Source organism: Bombina bombina, chromosome 6 (assembly GCF_027579735.1).
Source record: "Bombina bombina isolate aBomBom1 chromosome 6, aBomBom1.pri, whole genome shotgun sequence".
NCBI lineage: Eukaryota > Metazoa > Chordata > Amphibia > Anura > Bombinatoridae > Bombina > Bombina bombina.
The window spans coordinates 1,064,484,109-1,064,503,734 of NC_069504.1; the positions used below are offsets into that span (position 1 = coordinate 1,064,484,109).

Here is a 19,626-nt window from a genome sequence, read left to right on the forward strand (position 1 = left end):
CCCCCCAGTCATTCTCCTTGCCGCTCTGAACAAGTAGCATCTCCACGGGGATGGTGAGGAGTTTGTGGTGTTAGTTGTAGTTTTTTATTCTTCTATCAAGAGTTTGTTATTTTAAAATAGTGCTGGCTTGTACTATTTACTCTACAACAGAAAAGTGATGAAGATTTCTGTTTAAGAGGGCTATGATTTTAGCACAAGTAACTAAAATCCATTTCTGTTACCACGCAGGACTGTTGAAACCAGAGAACTTCAGTTGGGGGTAACAGTTTGCAGACTCATCTGCTTCAGGTATGACTAGTCTCCTTCTAACAACACAGGCTAATGCTAGATGAAAGTCATTTTTCCCCTCAGGGAAAACGGTAAGCCATTTTCTTTCACCTCAGCAAAAAAGATAACAGGCTTCCCCTTTTTGATTTTTATGCTGGTAGACACTGTCAGGGGCCAAATCGATTGTTTTTTATTACAATATGATGGCAATTGAAATGTTTTATAAGCTCATATACACTTGGGGACGTTTTTTATTGATCTGGCTTGCTTTAGACACCTAAATCTAGTCAGGAAGGCCCCTTCACTCTAGTGTACTGAGGGAGGAGGCCTCATTTTGGCACTTCAGTTAATTTCAAGGCAGTGCATGCAGTCTCATGTGAGAGGGTCCTGTGGCTCAGAAAGTGACTCCAGAAGGCTTATTTCTGTGGATGATTGACCCCTAAGAAAGGTAAAAGCTGCAGCAATGCTGTAAGCAGGGATTGCTGTGTATAAAAACGGTTAAATCCAACAAGTTTGCTTGTTTTAAGAGCTAGAGTCTCCATATTTGCTGTGCAATACTTTCTAAGCATTAAGACACTGGGGTCCAAATTTCAGAAACATCGGATATTGCCTTCATAGTTTTTTGAACATTCAGAAATAAAGTGTGTCATTTTATTATTTAAAGAGACAGTAACGTTTTTGTTTAAAATCGTTTTTATTGCATTGTTTGCCTGCCTAAATCTGTTTAACATGTCTGTGCCATCAGATAACCTATGTTCTGTGTGTGTAGAGACAAATGTGATTCCCCCTTCGAGTGTTTGTGATAATTGTGCCATAGCGTCCAAACAAAATGAGGACAGCTCTGTTACATTTCATAATGTTGCCCAAGATGATTTATCTAATGAAGGTAGTGGGGATAGTTCTACATCCTCTCCTTCTGTGTCTACACCAGCTTTGCCCGCGCAGGCGACACCTAGCGCGCCAGTGCTTATTTCTATGCAACAATTAACAGCAGTAGTGGATAATTCTATAGCAAATCTTTTATCCAAACTGCCAGCATTTCAGAGAAAGCGTGATTGTTCAGCTTTAAATACAGATAAAAGGGATGAACAATCAGACGCTGACGATGCTTTATCTATTTTACCCTCACATCAATCGGAATTGGCTGTGAGGGAAGGGCTGTCTGAGGGTGAAATTTCAGACTCAGGAAAAAATTCTCAATAGGCAGAACCTGATATAGTAGCATTTAAGTTTAAGCTAGAACATCTCCGCGCTTTGCTAAAGGAGGTATTAGCTACTCTGGATGACTGTGATTCTATGGTAGTACCAGAGAAGTTGTGCAAATTGGACAAATTTTTAGAGGTCCCAGTGCACGACGACGCTTTTCCAATACCCAAAAGGGTAGCGAACATAGTGGAAAAGGAGTGGGAGAAGCCAGGTGTACCCTTTGCCCCACCTCCTATATTTAAGAAAATGTTTCCCATAGTAGACCCTAGAAGGGACGCATGGCAGACGGTCCCGAAGGTTGAGGGAGCTGTTTCAACACTAGCGAAGCACACCACTATTCCTATAGAGGACAGCTGCGCTTTCAAAGATCCTATGGATAAAAAATTGGAAGGATTGCTTAAAAAGATTTTTGTTCAGCAAGGGTTCATCCTTCAACCAGCTACGTGTGTTATTACTGTCACGTCAGCGGCGTCCTTTTGGTTCGAGGAACTAGAAAGGTCGCTCCAGAAAGAGACTTCCTATGAAGAAGTCATGGACAGAATTCACGCATTAAAATTAGCTAATTCCTTTATATTGGATGCCGCCTTTCAAATAACGAAATTGGCGGCGAAAAACTCAGGTTTTGCTATAGTAGCGCGGAGGGCGCTTTGGCTGAAATCCTGGTCGGCAGATGTGTCGTCCAAGACTAATTTACTTAATATTCCTTTCTAGGGTAAGACCCTTTTTGGGCCGGAATTGAAGGAAATTATTTCAGACATCACTGGGGGTAAGGGCCATGCCCTCCCACAGGATAGGCCTTTTAAGGCTAAGAACAAGTCTAATTTTCGTTCCTTTCGCAATTTCAGGAACGGACCGGCTAATAACTCCACTGCCGCTAGACAATAAGGTAACGCGGCCCAGCCCAAACCCGCTTGGAAGCCCATGCAAGGCTGGAACAAGGGTAAACAGACCAAGAAACCTGCTGCTGCTACCAAGACAGCATGAAGGGGTAACCCCGATCCGGGACCGGATCTGGTAGGGGGCAGACTATCTCTCTTCGCTCAGGCTTGGGCAAGAGATGTTCCGGATCCCTGGGCACTAGAGATAGTCTCCAAGGGATACCTGCTAGAGTTCAAGGGACTTCCTCCAAGGGGAAGGTTCCACCTGTCTCGCTTATCTTCAGACCAGATAAAGAAACAGGCATTCTTACATTGTGTAAGAGACCTATCAAAGATGGGAGTGATAAACCCAGTCCCCTCCGGGGAACAAGGTCTAGGTTTTCACTCAAACCTGTTTGTGGTTCCCAAAAAAGAGGGAACTTTCAGGCCAATTCTGGATTAAACAAGTTCCTCAGTGTTCCATCCTTCAAAATGGAAACCATTCGGACAATCTTGCCGACAATCCAGCAGGGTCAATATTTGACTACCGTGGATCTAAAGGATGCGTATCTGCATATTCCAATCCACAAAACTCATCATCAGTTCCTGAGGTTCGCCTTTCTGGACAAACATTACCAGTTCGTGGCTCTTCCATTCGGTTTAGCCACCGCTCCCAGAATTTTCACAAAGGTGCTAGGGTCCCTTCTAGCGGTCCTAAGGCCGAGGGGTATCGCTGTAGCACCTTATCTAGACGACATCCTAATCCAAGCGTCATCTCTTTCCAAAGCAAGGGCCCACACAGACATTGTGTTGGCTTTTCTCAGATCTCACGGGTGGAAGGTGAACATAGAAAAGAGTTCACTGTCACCGTCCACAAGGGTTCTTTTTCTGGGAACAATAATAGATTCTGTGGAAATGAAGATCTTCCTGACAGAAGTCAGAAAGCTATAGCTTCTAAACGTTTGTCGAGTTCTTCATTCTATTCCTCAACCCTCCATAGCTCAGTGCATGGAAGTAATAGGACTAATGGTCGCAGCAATGGACGTGGTTCCTTTTGCTCGAATTCATCTAAGACCATTACAGCTGTGCATGCTCAATCAGTGGAATGGGGACTATACAGACTTGTCTCCCCAAATTCAAGTAGACCAGGTAACCAGGGACTCACTTCTCTGGTGGTTGACCCAGGATCACCTGTCTCAGGGAATGAGTTTCCGCAGACCGGAGTGGGTCATCGTCACGACCGACGCCAGCCTCTTGGGGTTGGGCGCGGTCTGGGACTCCCTGAAAGCTCAGGGCCTATGGTCTTGGGAAGAGTCGCTTCTCCCGATAAACATTTTGGAACTAAGAGCAATATTCTATGCGCTCCTGGCTTGGCCTCAGCTAGCGGAAGCCAGGTTCATAAGATTTCAGTCGGACAACATAACGACTGTTGCGTACATCAATCATCAGGGGGGAACAAAGAGTTCCCTAGCGATGAAGGAAGAAACCAAGATTATCCAATGGGCAGAGAATCACTCCTGCCATCTATCTGCTATTCACATCCCAGGAGTAGACAACTGGGAGGCGGACTATTTGAGTCGTCAGACTTTCCATCCGGGGGAGTGGGAACTCCACCCGGAGGTCTTTGCTCAGTTAACCCAATTATGGGGCATTCCAGACATGGATCTAATGGCGTCCCGTCAGAACTTCAAGATTCCTTGCTATGGGTCCAGATCCAGGGATCCCAAGGCGACTCTAGTGGATGCATTAGTGGCACCTTGGTCGTTCAACCTAGCGTATGTGTTTCCACCGTTTCCTCTCCTTCCCAGGCTCATAGCCAGGATCAAACAGGAGAAGGCCTCGGTGATTCTGATAGCTCCTGCGTGGCCACGCAGGACTTGGTATGCAGACCTGGTGAATATGTCATCGGCTCCACCATGGAAGCTACCTTTGAGACAGGATCTTCTAGTACAAGGTCCATTCGAACATCCAAATCTAGTTTCTCTGCAGCTGACTGCTTGGAAATTGAACGCTTGATTTTATCCAAGCGTGGGTTTTCGAATTCTGTGATAGATACTCTGGTCCAAGCCAGAAAACCTGTGACTAGAAAGATTTACCATAAAATATGGAAAAAATATATCTGCTGGTGTGAATCCAAGGGATTCTCCTGGAGTAAGATTAAAATTCCAAAGATTCTCTCCTTTCTCCAAGAAGGTTTGGATAAAGGGTTGTCAGCTAGTTCTCTAAAAGGACAGATTTCTGCTTTATCTGTCTTGTTACACAAACGACTGGCAGCTGTGCCAGATGTACAAGCTTTTGTTCAGGCTTTGGTTAGAATCAAGCCTGTTTACAGACCCATGACTCCTCCTTGGAGTCTAAATTTAGTTATTTCAGTTCTTAAAGGGGTTCCGTTTGAACCTTTACATTCCATAGATATTAAGTTATTATCTTGGAAAGTTCTGTTTTTGGTTGCTATTTCTTCTGCTAGAAGAGTTTCTGAATTATCTGCTTTGCAATGTAATCCACCCTATCTGGTTTTCCATTCAGATAAGGTTGTTTTGCATACTAAGCCTGGTTTTCTTCCAAAAGTTGTTTCCAACAAGAATATTAACCAGGAAATAGTTGTTCCTTCTCTGTGTCCGAATCCAGTTTCAAAGAAGGAACGTTTATTAGACAATTTAGATGTTGTTCGTGATTTAAAGTTCTACTTAGAAGCAACAAAAGATTTTAGACAAACCTCATCTTTGTTTGTCGTTTACTCTGGTAAGAGGAGAGGTCAAAAAGCTACTGCTACCTCTCTCTCTTTCTGGCTGAAAAGCATTATCCGATTGGCTTATGAGACTGCCGGACGGCAACCTCCTGACCGAATCACAGCTCACTCTACTAGGGCTGTGGCTTCCACTTGGGCCTACAAGAACGAGGCTTCTGTTGATCAGATATGTAAGGCAGCGACTTGGTCCTCTCTGCACACTTTTGCCAAATTCTATAAATTTGATACTTATGCTTCTTCGGAGGCTATTTTTGGGAGAAAGGTTTTGCAAGCCATGGTGCCTTCCATTTAGGTAACCTGATTTGCTCCCTCCCTTCATCCGTGTCCTAAAGCTTTGGTATTGGTTCCCACAAGTAATGGATGACGCCGTGGACCGGACACACCAATGTTGGAGAAAACAGAATTTATCCTTACCTGATAAATTACTTTCTCCAACGGTGTGTCCGGTCCACGGCCCGCCCTGGTTTCCTAATCAGGTTGAAAATTTTTTTCTTTATACACTACAGTCACCACGGCACCCTATAGTTTCTCCTTTTTCTCCTAACCGTCGGTCGAATGACTGGGGGGTGGAGCCAGAGGGGGAGCTATATGGACAGCTCTTGCTGTGTGCTCTCCTTGCCTTTCCCTGTGGGGGAGAATATTTCCCACAAGTAATGGATGACGCCGTGGACCGGACACACCGTTGGAGAAATTAATTTATCAGGTAAGCATAAATTCTGTTTTATATTATAGCTATTTTAGGATTTATATTTATTTTACAGGTAACTTTGTATTTATTTTAACCAGGTACAATAGCTAAAATAGTTAAAATAATTACAAAATTACCAGTAAAATAAATCCTAACCTAAGTTACAATTAAACCTAACACTACACTATCAATAAATTAATTAAATAAAATACCTACAATTACCTACAATTAAACCTAACACTACACTATCAATACATTAATTAAATACAATATCTACAAATAAATACAATGAAATAAACTAACTAAAGTACAAAAAATAAAAAAGAACTAAGTTACAAAAAATAAAAAAATATTTACAAACATCAGAAAAATATTACAACAATTTTAAACTAATTACACCTACTCTAAGCCCCCTAATAAAATAACAAAGCCCCCCAAAATACAAAAATGCCCTACCCTATTCTAAATTACTAAAGTTCAAAGCTCTTTTACCTTACCAGCCCTGAACAGGGCCCTTTGCGGGGCATGCCCCAAGAAATTCAGCTCTTTTGCCTGTAAAAAAACACATACAATACCCCCCCCCAACATTACAACCCACCACCCACATACCCCTAATCTAACCCAAACCCCCCTTAAATAAACCTAACACTAAGCCCCTGAAGATCTTCCTACCTTACCTTCACCATACCAGGTTCACCGATCGATCCAGAAGAGCTCCTCCGATGTCCTGATCCAAGCCCAAGCGGGGGGCTGAAGAGGTCCATGATCCGGCTGAAGTCATCATCCAAACGGGAGCTGAAGAGGTCCATGATCCGGCTGAAGTCTTCATCAAAGCGGGAGCTGAAGAGGTCCATGATCCGGCTGAAGTCTTCTATCAACGGCATCTTCAATCTTCTTTCTTCGGGAGCCATCATCTTCCATCCGACGCGGAACATCCTCTTCTCCCGACGCCTACTCGCCGAATGACGGTTCCTTTAAATGACGTCATCCAAGATGGCGTCCCTCGAATTCCGATTGGCTGATAGGATTCTATCAGCCAATCGGAATTAAGGTAGGAATATTCTGATTGGCTGATGGAATCAGCCAATCAGAATCAAGTTCAATCCGATTGACGCCATCTTGGATGACGTCATTTAAAGGAACCGTCATTCGGCGAGTAGGCGTCGGGAGAAGAGGATGTTCCGCGTCAGATGGAAGATGATGGCTCCCGAAGAAAGAAGATTGAAGATGCCGTTGATAGAAGACTTCAGCCGGATCATAGACCTCTTCAGCTCCCGCTTGGATGAAGACTTCAGCCGGATCATGGACCTCTTCAGCTCCCGCTTGGATGATGACTTCAGCCGGATCATGGACCTCTTCAGCCCCCCGCTTGGATCAGGACATCGGAGGAGCTCTTCTGGATGGATCGGTGAACCTGGTATGGTGAAGATAAGGTAGGAAGATCTTCAGGGGCTTAGTGTTAGGTTTATTTAAGGGGGGTTTGGGTTAGATTAGGGGTATGTGGGTGGTGGGTTGTAATGTTGGGGGGGGTATTGTATGTGTTTTTTTACAGGCAAAAGAGCTGAATTTCTTGGGGCATGCCCCGCAAAGGGCCCTGTTCAGGGCTGGTAAGGTAAAAGAGCTTTGAACTTTAGTAATTTAGAATAGGGTAGGGCATTTTTTTATTTTGGGGGGCTTTGTTATTTTAATTTTTTTATTTTTTGTAACTTAGTTCTTTTTTATTTTTTGTACTTTAGTTAGTTTATTTCATTGTATTTATTTGTAGGAATTGTATTTAATTTATTTATTGATAGTGTAGTGTTAGGTTTAATTGTAGATAATTATAGGTATTTTATTTAATTTATTTATTGATAGTGTAGTGTTAGGTTTAATTGTAACTTAGGTTAGGATTTATTTTACAGGTAAATTTGTAATTATTTTAACTATTTTAGCTATTAAATAGTTCTTAATTATTTAATAGCTATTGTACCTGGTTAAAATAAATACAAAGTTACCTGTAAAATAAATATTAATCCTAAAATAGCTATAATATAATTATAATTTATATTGTAGCTATATTAGGATTTATTTTACAGGTAAGTATTTAGCTTTAAATAGGAATAATTTATTTAAGAAGAGTTAATTAATTTCGTTAGATTAAAATTATATTTAATTTAGGGGGGTGTTAGTGTTAGGGTTAGACTTAGCTTTAGGGGTTAATACATTTATTAGAATAGCGGTGAGCTCCAGTCGGCAGATTAGGGGTTAATAATTGAAGTTAAGTGTCGGCGATGTTAGGGAGGGCAGATTAGGGGTTAATACTATTTATTATAGGGCTATTGAGGCGGGAGTGAGGCGGATTAGGGGTTAATAACTTTATTATAGTAGCGGTGCGGTCCGCTTGGCAGATTAGGGGTTAATAAGTGTAGGCAGGTGGAGGCGACGTTGAGGGGGGCAAATTAGGGGTTAATAAATATAATATAGGGGTCGGCGGTGTTAGGGGCAGCAGATTAGGGGTACATAAGTATAACGTAGGTGGCGGTCGGCAGATTAGGGGTTAATTATTCTAGGTAGCTGGCGGCGACGTTGTGGGGGACAGGTTAGGGGTTAATAAATATAGGGGTCGGCGGTGTTAGGGGCAGCAGATTAGGGGTACATAAGTATAACGTAGGTGGCGGTCGGCAGATTAGGGGTTAAAAAAATTTAATCGAGTGGCGGCGATGTGGGGGGACCTCGGTTTAGGGGTACATAGGTAGTTTATGGGTGTTAGTGTACTTTAGAGCACAGAAGTTAAGAGCTTTATAAACCGGCGTTAGCCCAGAAAGCTCTTAACTACTGACTTTTTTCTGCGGCTGGAGTTTTGTCGTTAGAATTCTAACGCTCACTTCAGCCACGACTCTAAATACCGGAGTTAGAAAGATCCCATTGAAAAGATAGGATACGCAATTGACGTAAGGGGATCTGCTGTATGGAAAAGTCGCGGCTGAAAAGTGAGCGTTAGACCCTTTTTTGAATGACTCCAAATACCGGCGGTAGCCTAAAACCAGCGTTAGGAGCCTCTAACGCTGGTTTTCACGGCTACCGCCAAACTCCAAATCTAGGCCTAAATGTTTTTGTGGTTTTGTGAATGTTATTTCTGTTTCTTTTCTGTTGCACGTAAAGTTTTTAATGATTGTTCATTATATATCTTTTATAAATAAATGCTGTAGTTAAAAAAGGTGCTGCTTGTTATTTGTGTCTTAATTTAAAAGCTAAAGACAAGATGTGACAGAGGGGCATATTTATCAAGCACCGTACAGAGCTTGATGCCCCGTGTTTCTGGCGAGCCTTCACCTTTTGCCAGAAACGAAAGACCTGAGGCGGCGGACAGAAATCACCAGAAATCACCCCCTGTTAGCAGCCGATTGTCTGTGATTCTGCAGGGGGCGGTATTGCACCAGCAGTTCACAAGAACTGCTGGTGCAATGATAAATAAATGCAGAGAGCATAAAACTAAAAAAATAAATCTCAAAATTTGTTCATTGGCATCCTGTGATTCAGCTAAGATCAAACACGTACATATATAGTTTTCATTATATTTGATTATTTTAAAGTCTTAGGGCCAGATTACAAGTGGCGCGCTAATAGTTGTGCCCAAGCGATAGCGGGTTTATCGCACCTATTTGTGCATATCGGAAGTAGCGTGCATATTACAAGTTGCAAGTAAACGCGATCACTTGAGCACAATTGAAGTTAACACACATTAGGTTAGCGCAACTTCAGGGCTCTGGTTAACTGTAACGCTCAAATAAAAAGTTGCACAAAACACATCAAAATTAATTATATATATATATGTTTGTACGTGTGTACATATGTATTTATGTATTTATATGTGTATACATATATATAAGTGAATTGGAGCCCCTTGCAGTCAAGTAGATGAAAACATGTAAAACCATATTTATGCAATATTCACATTTATTAAAGGTTTTAACTATGTATTTACTGTTAATAATATTTCACATTCCAATGTTCTGCACATAGCAGAATATGCTCTATGTATTTATAAATAGATATTCCTATGTATTTCTGTATATCTTTATACCTATATAATCATGTATATATAGATATAGATAATTATTATACCAAAATACCCTCAGATATATATATACATTCAGGTTAGTGCGCCACTAGGGTGTTTTTTTTTACCCACTTTTTTTCTCCATTGACTTCTAAGGGGGAATAGGTTAAATCACTCGCAATATTGTAAGTTTGGCTTATTGCATGCATCAGCTTAGTGCACAAGCGATAACAATTTATTTAATTGTAATAGGACCGCAACCCGATGTGCACAAAAAACTTATTTCTAGAGCAGTTAATGCACAAGCAACATTGCTAAATAGCGCTCTACTCCTAATCTTACCCTTTGGGGGCTATTTATTATGGTGCGAGCAGACATGATCTGATATAGCGGATCATGTCCGCTGCACATTGATAAATGCTGACAGCATGTACTGTCAGCATTTATCATTGCACCAACAGTTCTTGTGAACTGCTGGTGCAATGCCGTCCCCTGCAGATTCACGGCCGCTAGCAAGGGGTGTCAATCAACCCGATCGTATTCGATTGGGTTGATTTCTGTCCGTCGCCTCAGAGCAGGTGGACAGGTTATGGAGCAGCGATGTTGTGTATATATATATATATATATATATATATATATAAAGCAAAGTCCTATGTAGGAATGCACACCATATATTTAGTAGCAGCTGCCAATGTCAAAACAGTATGTACTATGCAAAAAAGGCAGCACTCACTGGTCATTTGTAAGTAAAATTTAGCTTTTAATAATACAAAAAGTTAAAATCTTGGGAAAAACATGACGTTTCGATGCCTAACTGGCATCTTCTTCAAATGTCCCAAAAGGTAAATCCAAAGTGGTCACACCAGCTATGTGGTGTTCCCCATGAGAGCAGGTCCATTTGGTAGTGCATATACCACCATTTGACCACCAAATGCAATCATATAAAAAATTGTTAACTTTATCACACGTTTGGTTTCAAACTATAATTATTTATACACAACTACTGCAGTCATAAGACAAATGGTTGTAAAAGATTCTATAGGATCCCCTTTGCCCAGAAATGGCAGATATACATGGCTTTGCCATTGATTTTTGGTAAATAGAAGGCCTCTAATTGCAGCTGTGCACCACATTGGGCTAATCAGTTAGCTGTTAATGGTAAAATTAAAAAAAACAGCTCTCCTCCCCCCATTTCCTACTAGCTCACCATCATCTTCCACCATCTTAGATACTGGCAGTTAGACTGCTGGTATGCATTTTTTTTATTTTATTTTTTTTATTTTTTTTCTATAGTGTAGGGCTCCTGCCTCACCATCCCATCTCCCTGATCTCTCAAAAATAACTTACTTCTCCCCCCCCCCCCCTCAAAAGTACAGCCACATTTTTTATTGGCAATAGGACAGTGTTCAGTCTGGTGGGGAGGGTGTGTATTTTTTTCCCTGTAGTTTAGTGATAAGCCCCCTTCCCACCTCCCCCTTCAAGCTTACTGTAGGGACCCACCGTCCCTCTAATTATCCCCTTTTCCGTAGTGTCGGGACCCATTCCTCCCTCTCCAAAAACATTTCCATAGCGTAGGAGAACCTCACATACATCCCACCTCATGTGATGGACCTCCCACCGCCTCCCTTCTTCTCTCTCAAACCTCCCATGCCACTACTGAACCCTTTACAGATGTTGTCTGTGTTGGTGATCTGTCTTCATATAGTAAGAGAGCACCATCAATGCTCCCTTACTATGTAAAGACAGATGCCTTCTGCCCCCAGCTGCAGTCTTCATTGTCTAAGCTGACAGCAGGGACCGCAGCATGCGCCAGAGTGTTTGATAGGGGTAGTAAGTAGGGTTGCAACTTCAGCCATGTTTTTCTGGATAGTTAGTAGCTACACATGGTACAAGGTGTGCAGGGAGGAAAGTGAATTTCGCTGTTCAGAAGCACAGTACCCTGTGGCATGTTTAAAACATAACTAAAGTAGCAACTCTAGTATTAAGTGATCACAGTACGCTGGGCAAAGTTCTGTGGGATGTAGTACTTACGTCCAATTGGCTTAAAGGGTTAATCTCTGACACATCTGACTCTGCTTGGATTTAGACTGGAGTGTGCAGAGAGTTGAGGGGCGTCATTTTATTCTTGGACCCAGCTAGTACAATGTCTAGAGCAGCCCCTGATGATTGATGACTAAGGTCAGCAATGCCCTTGGGCACAAAAAGTGAGCTCTATGCAGAGTATGTTTGCAATATTATACAAGCAACCTGTAAAGCTTTAGAGTGATGTAGCTTCAGCAACTCTATGATATAACTCAGTTGTAAACTAGGACAGTGAAAATGCAATCTGATTGCCTAGAAGCAATCTTTTATTGCAAAAAAAAAAAGACTGAACAGAAATTGAGAGTGCATTTATCTTTGGACATAAGATGTCCTAACAGTGTGCACATCAGTAGTAACTGAAGATCTGTGAGTGTTCCCTGCAGTCACTTAGCACTGCCTGCTGCAGACTCCATCTACAGGATGCTTGTGTAACATTACTTCACACATGTAACTTGAATGTGTATCTGTCTATCATCACAATAACCTTTTATAAACATCTCTTTTTCTGGTCAGAAATTTGATGTATGACCTGAACTTTGACTCAATGACATACAAATCATTCAAGATCAGGCGCCTTTCTACTCCTTCCTCTGCAGCCAAACCTCCTCACTACACGTTTACCACAGAATGGCTATGGTACTGGAAGGATCAATACAACACATGGAATGAATATGGCAAAGAGGTAAGGAGGCTTATGAGGTTTAAAAATAAAGATCTGCACATCTCCCACACTGATCTGCATATGGCCCTATACTGGGAACATCTATTTAAATGGACATGAGACCCCAATGTTTTCTTTCATGATTTAGACAGAGCATACTTTCCAATTTACTTCTGTTATAACATTTGTTTTTATGGCATTATTTGTTAAAGAGATACCTAAGCACGTAGCATGCACATGCCTGCAGAACTACAGGATAAAGTGCTGCCATCTAGTTTCTTTCAAATGTATAACTTTCTTGCAAAACTGTTGCACTATACTGTAGTGCTGCAGACACGTGCACGCTCCTGCACTTACCTTCCCTTCCTTTTTACAAAGCTAATAGAGTAAATTGGAAAGTTGTTGAAAATGATGTGCTCTATCTGAATTACAAAAGAAAAAAAATTGGCTTCATGTCCATTTTAAAAATACATAAACACAGCACAGCTCCAAAGTCATAAATTATATATTATCGTGTAGGCTGCCGCTAGACACAAAGACACGGACGCACACACACCCATATCACTCCTTTATAGCTTATGCCACTCCATGCAGAGTATTTCTCCTGTAACTCTTGGCCAATCATAGCATCATATTTCACCTGTCATCTAAACCTGCTGTCGGTGTATCTAACTTGAAACCTTCCTTATCTCATTCTCAAGCAGGAGGGTTGAAGGGAAAGATACAGCTCAGCTTGTCACTCATAGGTAATCAGTGCAGTGAGGGCTTTGATTCCATAACATATAGGAAAGAATACAGACAAGAGGGGGAGGAGCATAAGACTGGCAAGCTCAAAACAGACCACGCCCACATGCTGAATTCAGTGCAGTAAGACCAGCCCTCCCCTGCACTTCACTGGCAGGTCAGGCAGATCTTCAGCAGCTCTCAGCTGAAGTGAACTCTTTAGGTGCAGGGCTAATTGGCAAAAAGTGACTCTCTCAAGTATCCAAGCCATGTGCAGGTCATTTTCTCCTCAGGTCAGGACTCAGGGCCCATGTATACTCGGACACACAGTTTTGAGCACTTCCCAATACAACCTTATCATACCATATCCCTTGAAATCACTGTTAAACATTATTTTTTTCATAACACACCTTTATTTTGTGTTTAATATGTATAAATATGAGTGAAATACTTTATTTTAATATATTTTTATAGTTTTGTTATGCATGTCGGTATTAACACTTACTTCAGGTCACCAAGGGGCCGATTTATCAAGTCCGGTATTCAGCCGTAAACAGCTGTTTCTGCGCGAACCTTTAGGCTTGCCGGAAACAAAAGTTAAGACGCAGCGGTCTTAAGACCACTATTCCTGAACTCGTCAGACAGCAATCCACCCGATCGTATACGATTGGGTTGATTGACACCCCCTGCTAGCGGCCGATTGGCTGCAAATCTGCAGGGGTCGGCATTGCACAAGCATTTCAATAGAAATGCTTGTGCAATTATAAATGCTGACAGCGTATGCTGTCAGCATTTATTGATGTGCGGCGGACATGATCTGCTACAGTGGATCATGTCCGCCTGCACAATGGTAAATCGGCCCCCAAGAGTTCTATTTTGTGTTGTGCTTGAGCGCACCACTTAACTCATCACCTGTAATAGTTATAATAGCGCACCCTGAGCTATCCAAAAAACATGTTAACCTTATTAAGATTCTCTGGTAAACTTTTTTTACCATTCACTTGTAATACAAGATTTGCGCTATTCAATAAGGATAATGTGCTGGGTGTTATCGCTTGCATTCCACTTGTAAACTAGACCATATATTTTAAAGTTATATTAGTTATTTAAATATTGAAAAAATAAGTGTAATGTTTTAATGTCCATAAAATAGTCTGCACCACCATGTTGTAACCTAGGTTTTTTTTCTCTGCTGAGATTAATTAGGGCATTTATAAATGGGTTACTAGTGTGTCAGAATTAAATGTTAAGACACCACTTTTAGCCAGTCAAAATACAATGCACAGGATCGAACATAAATTATTGTCTGCATGCATATAACCCGTACCACAATCAACCATTACCACTGGCCCAGCACAATTTTCTCCCAGCATTATTATTAACCCTAAACTGCAACAGACCTTTCGCTCCCCACACTATCCCCTCCATAGATCTAATTTGCCCTTTTAATGGCCAAGCAGTAAAATTACCTAATTACTCTTAAATAACCCGACTATGGGCTAGATTACAAGTGGCACGCTAACTTTTGTGTGCAAGCGATATCAATTTTCTTTCAGCTTTTTGCATGTGTATAACAAGTTGAAAGTAAACGCGTTTGCTCGAGCACAATGCAATTTGCGCTCATTGGGTTAGCGCATAGAGCATAAAGGGTAGTTAGTTAAAAAAAAGCTGCATAAAACACAACATAAATTCATTTAAATGTACAGTTACACTCATATAAACACTATCCAATAAAAAATATTTAAAAAAAAAAGAAATACAGAAGAATGCCTGGATTTTGACAGTGAGCACCTCCATCAGATTGGTTTCTCGTCTCGCGCAGTATCTACTGCGCACAGGGGCAGGTATGGTTGTCTAGCGCAACACAGGGGGCCAGGTATGTTTGTCTTGCGCAGTCTCAGGGCCAGGTATGTTTGTCTCACGCTGTCTCTACTGCGCATGACTGCGTCAGACAAACATACCTGGCCTTTTATTATATAGGATGGAGACAGAAAGAACCTTATGCACATGGGCAGCTATTATTCTTTGAATCTTGTGTGGCCTTATGGGTAGTGTAGCTTTCCCCCAGCTAGTAGTAATAATGTGGTTGAAATAAAAAATAGCAGTTTTGTACAATTTGGATCAAACTATGGGGCATATTTATCAAAGTGTGAGCCGACATGATACAATGTAGCGTATCATGTCCGCTGCACATCGATACATGACGAAAGCATACGCTATTGGCATTTATCATTGCACAAGCAGTTCACCAGAACTGCTTGTGCAATACCGACCCCTGCAGATTTGCGGTGTCACTCAACCCAATCGTATTGGATCGGGTTGATTTCTGTCCACCGCCTCAGAGCAGGTGGACAAGTTATATGGCAGCGGTCTTCTGTTTCTGGCTCATCATTCAGAGCTTGATAATTCATCCCCTTATTCTTCAAGCAGATCATACTAACTAATGGAACCACTACTGACTTTGAGGATGACCATAAACCATGTTACTTATGTATATCATCCATAACAGGGCAGCGTTCACAAAGCTGCTGATGTGTGCAGCACTGACCTGGAGAAGGCTTATCTGTCAGACACAAGCGCAACATTACAGTTCAAGGCTGGGACTGAGAACTATGAACTTAGGTTTAAAGGTACATATATATGTGTTGCTTCCGCTTACTCCTCTCTGTTTATTTCACTATTACATATTTATTTTACCTTTAAATGGATTAGGAAGTAATTCTTACATTCAAATAGTTTCCCACCCTTCTTCAACAGTGTTATTCAGTGTATATTAAACATGTTTCCTTTACTATAAATTGCTCTATTGCTGTCTGTATACATATATCCTAAGTATGCAGTTGATTTTATTGATTTTAGATCACACATGTGTAGTCTGAGATATTGACCTATGATTAAGCTCTAATTTAGCGCGAAACGCATCAGGAGTTCTTGCCTTACACACCTACATCACCATGTTTGCCTTCTAATCCTTGGAATAAAAGTTAGATTTTATAGTTTACCCCTGGAGTGCTTAGGACTCTTTTTGTCTCAGATATTGTCATCTGGAGTGAATACATAAGACTCATTCATCGTATTTCAACAATAAACTGATTTTTTTTCCATGGAACATATTCAAGTATAAAGTAATTTGCTTCTATTATCTAATTTGCTTAGTTTTATTTGTATGCTTTGTTGAAAATCATACCAACGTAGGCTTAGGAACTGGGAGCTAGCTGCTGATTGATGGCTGCAGGTATAAGCCTCTTGTTATTGGCTGACTCAATGGGGACGAGTTATCATGGCCCGAATGCTGTTATGTGCAGCTGTTTCCCCGCGATCCTTGATGCCCATCGGAAACATAAGTTAAGAAGCAGTGGTCTTAAGACAGCAGCTCCTTAAATCATCCGTCTGCTTTGAGGAGGTGGATAGCAATCTGCCCGATCGCATACGATCGGGTTGATTGACACCCCCTGCTAGCGACCGATTGGCTGTGAATCTGCAGGGGGCGACATTGCACAAGCATTTCACAAGGAACTGATTGTGCAATGATAAATGGCGACAGCGTATGCTGTCGGCATTTATCGATGTCTGGCGGACGTGATCGCTACAGAGGACCATGTCCATTGTCCACCAGACACATGATAAATCGGCCCCAATGTGTTCAGCTTTTTCCTAGTAGGGCAATGTTGCTCCTTCAACAAAGGATACCAAAAGAATAAAGCAAATTTATAATAGAAGTACACTAAACAGTTGTTAAAATTGACATGCTTTATCTTTATCATGAAAGAAAACGTGTGTGCTTCATGTCCCTATAATAATAATAATTTATAACATTATATATGTCATTTAAAATAGTTACGTTGTTTAATTATATGTCTACCCTTTGTTCTGTGGCCCTTTATTTTATTTTTTGAGCAAGTTTCTAAAGGTTTCTTGCTGATGAATTCCTTAGTAACACTGCACTACTAGCTAAAGCATAAAAACACCATGAGCTCCCCCTGCTGGCGCCTGTTGTTCTACTGACACATCTCAGACTAACAGGCGTTCTTAAAAGTTACAGATTTATTCGAAACAAACATTAGAAGGATCACCTGGCATTAGCTCGGGAGCATTAATATTGGTTGAATTTACTTAAAGGGACACTGTACCCAAATTTTTTCTTTTGTGATTCAGATAGAGCATGACATTTTAAGCAACTTTCTAATTTACTCCTATTATCAAATTATCTTCATTCTCTTGGTATCTTTATTTGAAATGCAAGAATGTAAGTTTAGATGCCGGACCATTTTTGGTGAACAACCTGGGTTGTCCTTGCTGATTGGTGGATAAATTCATTCACCAATATAAAAGTGCTATCCAGAGGTCTGAACCAAAAAAAAGCTTAGATGTCTTCTATTTCAAATATAGATAGCAAGAGAACGAAGAAAATTTGATAATAGGAGTAAATTAGAAAGTTGCTTAAAATTGCATGCTCTATCGGAATCACGAAAGAAAAAAATTTGGGTTCAGTGTCCCTTTAATAATTGGGTCAATTCTAATCTTGTCAGTCGTGTTTATCAGCTCTCTATGCACCTTTTTCGAGTTCGGAATGATCACGATAAACAATAACAACTTTTCCCATATGATACATGGGTATTACCGACTTCATGGTTAACTTTCTTGATACTTTTCAACAGGTTTTCAGGACCATTTTGCACTTATCGAAATTCCACACCTAAAGGGATTCGATAAAGTGCAATACATTTTGTGAGTATTGTAAGAGAATTTGGTATAATTTTGTTGGGCATGTGAAATATTCTCTTAAATGACCACATAAATATATGCTCTAAATTAATTAAACCTATATTCATTACCATAGTCCATCAGTGGTGGGCTGCATAGAAATATACTTATGTGTATATGGTATATTCACAGCGACATTGAACTGCTGGGCGCATTTATCTGTATTTTATAGTGTGTCAGTAGTGGGCTGCATAGAAATCTACATGTGTATAAATATTTATATATATATATATTTTTAGGGACATTAAACTGAAAAAATGCTTTATACAATGTGCAAAATGCTGCCATCTAGTGCTGAAAATTATTCTTGCAAAACTGCTGCCATATATTTTTCCTGACATGATACAGAGAATTTGAAAATTTCTTAAAACTGTATGCTCTGGGGCCAATTTATCAATGTCTGGCTGTAGCGTATCATGTCCGACAGACATCGCTGAATGCCGACAGCATACGCTGTCGGCATTTATCATTGCACAAGCAGTTCACCAGAACTGCTAGTGCAATGCGGCCCCCTGCAGATTTGCGGCCAATTGGCCGCTAACAGGGGGTGTCCATCAACCTGATCGTAAAGCTTCCGAGGCAGTGGACCAGTTATGGAGCAGCGGTCTATAGACCGCTGCTTCATAACTGCTATTTCCGGCGAACCTGAAGGCTCGCACGGAAATAGGGGCATCAAGCTTCATTCGCTTCATTCGGAGCTTGATAATTCGGCCCCTCAGAATGAATTATGAAAGACAATTTGGGGGTTCTATGTCCCTTTAATTGCATCACTTTATTAGTTTATATAATTAAAATTTAAAAAAAAATGATATTTTGTTATAAGAAACCTTATATAATCAAGGGAATATTACCAACATTTTATTGTGCAAGAAAGTTACATTTAGCCTATTATGAGTATTTGTAGCATGAAGTGCTACTTACCTGTATTCTGTTCTCATAGAGGCCCATTTATCAAGCTCCGAGTACGATCGGGTTGATTGACACCTCCCTGCTGGCGGCCGATTTATCGCGAGTCTACAGGGGGCGACGTTGCACCAGCAGCTCTTGTGAGCTGCTGGTGTAATGCTGAATACGGAGAGTGTATTGCTCTCCGCATTCAGCGAGGTCTTGCGGACCTGATCCGCACTGTCGGATCAGGTCCGCAAGACCTTTAATAAATAGGCCTCATTGTCTGTATTGTAATAATAAATCTTGTTTTGATATACATCACTATGTTCCTGATTTGCATATTCATTATTGCGGATTTTCCCTTTTTAGAGACACCTTACCATAACAATTATTCACCATTAAAGCATTTTATTGTGGCTCATCACTGGCAGATAGCAATGAGATACACATAGGATACAAGATCAATACATGTTCTGGTTTACATACAGATAGATAACAATTTACATACCATTTTGCATTATATTATCGTTCTTGCCAACACATACCACCTACCGCTTCAATTGCCTGGCCAGTAGTCTTGTTATCCCAGCTTCAGGTGAAATGATAGGCTGGAAATCACACCGCCAAAAAAAGCACAAGGACTCAGATTAGAAGGTCGCAAACAGTCTATACAAGACCAAAGGAAATACAGGCAGGACAAGT

At 40.9% G+C, this 19,626-nt stretch overlaps 1 protein-coding gene across 1 annotated transcript in view; it reads left to right on the plus strand.

Moving 5' to 3' along the window:
• Window positions 1-19,626, plus strand: part of LOC128664170 (protein mono-ADP-ribosyltransferase PARP12) — a 116,436-nt gene that overhangs the window by 53,324 nt on the left and 43,486 nt on the right. Inside the window, exons 6-7 of the mRNA XM_053718930.1 lie at window positions 12,402-12,570; window positions 15,782-15,902. Of these exons, the coding sequence (XP_053574905.1) occupies window positions 12,402-12,570; window positions 15,782-15,902 (290 nt within the window). The remainder of the gene's footprint in view (window positions 1-12,401; window positions 12,571-15,781; window positions 15,903-19,626) is intronic.